This window comes from Gossypium hirsutum, chromosome D10, assembly GCF_007990345.1.
Source record: "Gossypium hirsutum isolate 1008001.06 chromosome D10, Gossypium_hirsutum_v2.1, whole genome shotgun sequence".
In the NCBI taxonomy this organism is placed as follows: Eukaryota; Viridiplantae; Streptophyta; class Magnoliopsida; order Malvales; family Malvaceae; genus Gossypium; species Gossypium hirsutum.
In genome coordinates this window covers 28,301,188-28,305,869 of record NC_053446.1, presented here as the reverse complement: position 1 = coordinate 28,305,869, position 4,682 = coordinate 28,301,188, and the positions used below count along the sequence as shown (strand labels likewise).

The 4,682-nt window shown below is 33.0% G+C and overlaps 1 protein-coding gene across 1 annotated transcript; it reads right to left on the bottom strand.

Moving 5' to 3' along the window:
- Nucleotides 1–318: 318 nt before the first annotated feature.
- On the bottom strand, nucleotides 319–4,465 carry LOC107914813 (ER lumen protein-retaining receptor). The gene is made up of 6 exons (XM_016843849.2): nucleotides 4,154–4,465; nucleotides 2,832–3,097; nucleotides 2,552–2,667; nucleotides 1,006–1,079; nucleotides 828–891; nucleotides 319–561 (listed from the first exon to the last, which is right to left on the bottom strand). Exons 1-6 carry the CDS (start codon nucleotides 4,242–4,244, stop codon nucleotides 525–527), a joined length of 648 nt encoding a protein of 215 aa, XP_016699338.1. The 5' UTR covers nucleotides 4,245–4,465; the 3' UTR covers nucleotides 319–524.
- Nucleotides 4,466–4,682: the final 217 nt, after the last annotated feature.

The window sequence follows — 4,682 nt, the reverse complement described above, 5'->3', positions numbered from 1 at the left end:
AAACTGATCCATTTTGTTAAGAATTTCATCCATTTTTATTAATAAAAACTGGTATAACAGAAAATAACAAGATAGTTACACACGAAGTATCACGTATACCTCATGTTGATATCCAAGGACCAATTTTTAACAATAGAAATGGATAGAATTTTTAACAAAAGAACTAGTATGCTTTTTGATTTAATTTACAGAAACTAATTTGCCTATTTTTTTAGTAGAAGAGGCAAAATGCAATTTGGCTCCTAATATAAGGGCTTCCATTATATTTTTACCTGAAAAAACCTTTTGGCCTCACAAAGTATCCACAGTAAGACAATGTCAGTCAAACACTTATCGTTGAGCTGTTATATAAAGAATATGCACCACAACCTCTATCAAGGCATATGGTCTTTACCATGTTGCTTACATGCTTGCAAAAAGAACACCCCAAACAAAGGGCAGCCTAAAGAATGCTGAGCACCAGTCATCAAATCAGACCAGCTTATATCTATGTATGCTACTTACAAACTTGCACCATTCATGTCTCAAGCTGGTAACTGGAGCTTTACATTGTTCTTCCAACTGCATTCATAGAAAGATAATCAGATTTATTACAATTATCAACACAAGTATGAAGTGTTTTACAGAGTGACTAGGATGTAAGTGCCTGGAAATGGTGCTTCCACATAAGTATGTTCGATTTTCTCTATGTTTCTTTTCTTCTTAGAAGATACTTGGAGGGTTATATTCTCATAGCTATGTTAATATATGCATTGGACATTGGTGTTGTGCACAGATAATTCGACAAAAATGAGAAGTCAAAAGCAATGTAGATGAAAAGTGTTTACCTTTGGAAGTAATAGTAGAAGAAATCAGCATAAAGCAATGTCTGGACAATCCCTGAAACCCAAGCTGAAAGAGCAATCATATAAACAAGGTGTTAGAAACAAGTTTATAATATAATATGTATAAATTGCTAAAAACATTCTCATAAACCCATGTTCATGTGGGGTATTGAATTCGTACTTATCCAGTGGACATAGTTCTCTTCAGTAAAGTACCGATAAATCCAGTTCAAAACATAGAGTGCTCGGTACGCACTGCAAGAAAGAAAGTATATTAGTCTTTTGCCAAGAATTAAACATTTAGTCAATCAGATGACTTATTAAGACAATACATGTATATATGTACGTGCAAAACCAAAGGCAATATGAAAATCATCCAAGGGACTCATTCTGACTATGGTGTTCAAGTTTAAGGTATCTTGAGTCAACATGTACCATGGTCGTGAAAAGGAAAGAAACCGAAGGTGGTTTGGTTAAGGGTACATCAGAAATCATATTATAAAAACTCAGATAAATGTCGAGTGAAAAAGTAGTTACATGCTAGTTATCCCCCATCCAGCCATCCCCCAGTTTTGTTTTAAAGAACAGCAGATACAAGGATTAAAGACAAAATGAATATGAATCTCGAGATCTATCATTGCTCCTAATATTTCATGGAATACATATTCTCTTGCCAACCTCATCTATTCTAACCCCAACACTATGTATTTTACTAATCTTTTTCTCCAATAACTTAATGGAGGCTATGGTTAAGATCATAGCCATTTTAGTTTAATGAATTCCATGAAATGTCACTTTTGTAATATGTTGAACAAGCTGCTTTCTTGAACTTTTCTTTACTTCCATCGTTGCTTACAACATGAGTTGGTCAAAATCAAATAAGGGAGATCCTCACTTCTGGTTTGCCTTAACAACTTAATGCAACTGCTAGAAATCTTATAATGGATGATTTGAGCTTGTCTAATCTCTTAACTTCTGGTAATAGTGGATATAGAATAAGAGCAAAATTCAGGCATGAAACAGATGATTCACAAGAACATCAGTTGTACTGGAAAAATATCAAGGTGTAATTAACTACGTTTCAAAACAAAATCTTCTATCCGAAATAAAATCATATCAGCTTTTACTCAAAAAAGAAAATCAGCAGCAACCAATAGAGAATAAGATGACAACTCAATTTAGAGACTTTCTCGTGCTTTTTTTCCCCCACCAAACTAAGGATGCTTGGTAAAGTGGAATGAAAATTGGAAATATGAAAAATTTGAGGGGGGATAAAAAAATTATTTTTTCTTTCCATTGGTGTACAAGGTATGAAAGATTGAAAAATGGAAAAAAAATTTCTTTACATCCATTGCATGGTAGAGTTGAAAAATTGGAGGAAAGAAAAAGAAAGTTTTAAGAAAAATGCATAATCTTGTGAAATGCACACTTAACTTGCACCGTTTTCATTTCCTCTCCGCTTATCATTCCAATTTGCAATGATTAGTTTTTATGCATTAGGATGGCCATATTCCTTATTTTCTTTTTACCAAGCACGCTCAAAATTTATTTATTTTTCCACTCTCCTCTTTTCATCCTTCCACTTTTCCACTCAACTAAGCATATCCTAATACAAAATGAAGCAACACTATATGCAAATGAAAGCACAGAAGTAAGCGTCCTTCAAGGCAATGTAATAAAAGCATGACAAACTTGAAATTGAATAGGATTTATAGAGCGGAGTTTACCCAAGGAGCAACACATATTGTCCCGTCAAGTTGTCAATATTTCTAGTCCTTTGCAACAATACAAGCTGAGGAAGTATGGCTACTGCTTCCAAGTATAAGGAAAATGCCCACATGACCTGCTCAACCAATATTTAGAGACAAATACTAGTCTGAAAAATAATAGAGCCTGATAATCTCTCAACAAATAATTAGTATAAACACAATGTAATATAGCTACTAAGTTGACCGGAATAAATTTAGCACAAGAACCTGATTGTAATAGGAAGAAAGATTTCAATACCTCCAAAAAGGTGAACTTCTCATTTATAAGAAGGGCAAGCAATAGGCAAGGCAACATAAGGAGATAATGGCGAAATGTATCCTGGTCCTTATCATAAGATCTACGAACCACCTTGTGATGTCGCATGTACCATACAATTGAGATAGAACTCCCCAGGAATATTAGCTTCATGATTGTGTTGTAGAGAGAAATGTAAGTAGTGAATAAATCCAAGTAACGAGTAGTGAAGACAATAGCATAAAGTTCCTGAGTCTTCAAGGAAATGCCTGCACAAATATAAGAAATCGCATCAAGGATAAAAGATCCAAAGCCATCGAAATCTAACTTCTTATAGTGACAACCTTGACTTCCAAAGAGTAAATGGCTATAGCCACCCATGAATACTTCTGTCATCCTATCCCATAGTTACATTTAAAAGGAAAGAAGAAAAGAAAAAGAAAACTTCCCCACAAGCCAATCAAGAAAGTCTAAAGTTAGGTAGCATTGACCCCAAATCAACTCCTCATAACAAGAGAAAAAAACCAAAAACTACCTCAGCTACAGCTATAGTTTTAGGCCTTATCATATATGGTTTATCTAGTTTGTCAAGAAATCTGAGGCCAGCAAGAATAAAAAACCGCAAACCTACAGTATAATTCTACATGATCTAATCTGCCTTTTGATTTCCATAAAATCTCCTAGCCAGAAGAATACTAGTACTGTAAACTTCAAATCCCTACATATTTCTAGCGACAGATAGAAGGAAAACAAGCAAAAATAAGATGCCATCTTAGGAAGTCCAAGTTAACAAACCATGAACCCTTCCAAATCTACCTAATACAAACTCCTTGGACCTCTATCTAAATATTTTCATTAAATCCCAACAACTAGCAAAAGATTCCAATGGTGGAGTGACAAATTACTTGTATTCAAGTCTTCAGTTCACGACAGTTTCCAAGTTTGGTTTAATTTAAAACTAAAGTACTACATGATCATATATCCTTGCTTCTAAAACTTCAGATACACAATTTATATACATTCAAATGATTAAAAGCCCATTCAGAAAAATACAAGAATTCCTTTCCGACTAACAGGAAAAAAAAATGTCACATTTTCATTAAGCTACACATCCACGATTCACAAGATTCCAATTTGGATATTGGATGCCATATACAACAACTAAAACAAGACAACTAATTAACAAAACCCCACATTCAATATAACCTTGAAATTCCATTTTTGTAATCTTAAAGCGGTAAAATTTTCAAAAATACAAAATAAAATGCAGTGAAATGTAATGAACCCAGAAAAAAATAAAGTAAATATTTGAAAACTGGACGTACCAGCACAAGATTTGATGGTATGGATCTTGAGAAGCAAAACAAGAACACTAAATAAGTGGGTCATGTCCCCTGCTAATCTGAATATGTTCATTTTCTCTGTTCTTTCTTCTCAAAAGTTTCTTAAATTCAAAAAAATTGAAAAAGAATGTAGGATGATGGTTTTTGTTTTTTGTTTTTTTTCTTCTGTCAGGGTAAGGTTCTTCCTGAGACGAAAATTTTAGTAGATCTGCGATAGAAACATCTAATTTCTTAAGTTTTGTTTGTTTTCAGGGAATAATTTATTGCTTTGGCTTCCGAGAACACAGGAGAGAAAAATATGAGTTATCCCACCAAACAAATTTTAAATTAGTTCCTACACTTTAAAACATTTTTAATACATCTTTAAATTATATATATTATATCAATCAGATCCTTTAATTATTAAAACTGTTATTTTAACCATTAAATGACATATAAATTTTTTCATATGACATAAGAGTATATCACAAAAGATCTTACTAAATTAACAATTTCAATAATGGAAGAACTC

What these genes read in the sequence shown, in the direction of transcription:
- LOC107914813 (XM_016843849.2), bottom strand. Translation starts at nt 4,244, where the DNA reads ATGAACATATTCAGATTAGCAGGGGACATGACCCACTTATTTAGTGTT. An exon ending in TACCATCAAATCTTGTGCTG is followed by an intron (nt 3,098 to 4,153) that starts GTACGTCCAGTT and finishes ATATTTGTGCAG; the next exon opens with GCATTTCCTTGAAGACTCAG. An exon ending in CAATATGTGTTGCTCCTTGG is followed by an intron (nt 1,080 to 2,551) that starts GTAAACTCCGCT and finishes TCTTTCTTGCAG; the next exon opens with TGCGTACCGAGCACTCTATG.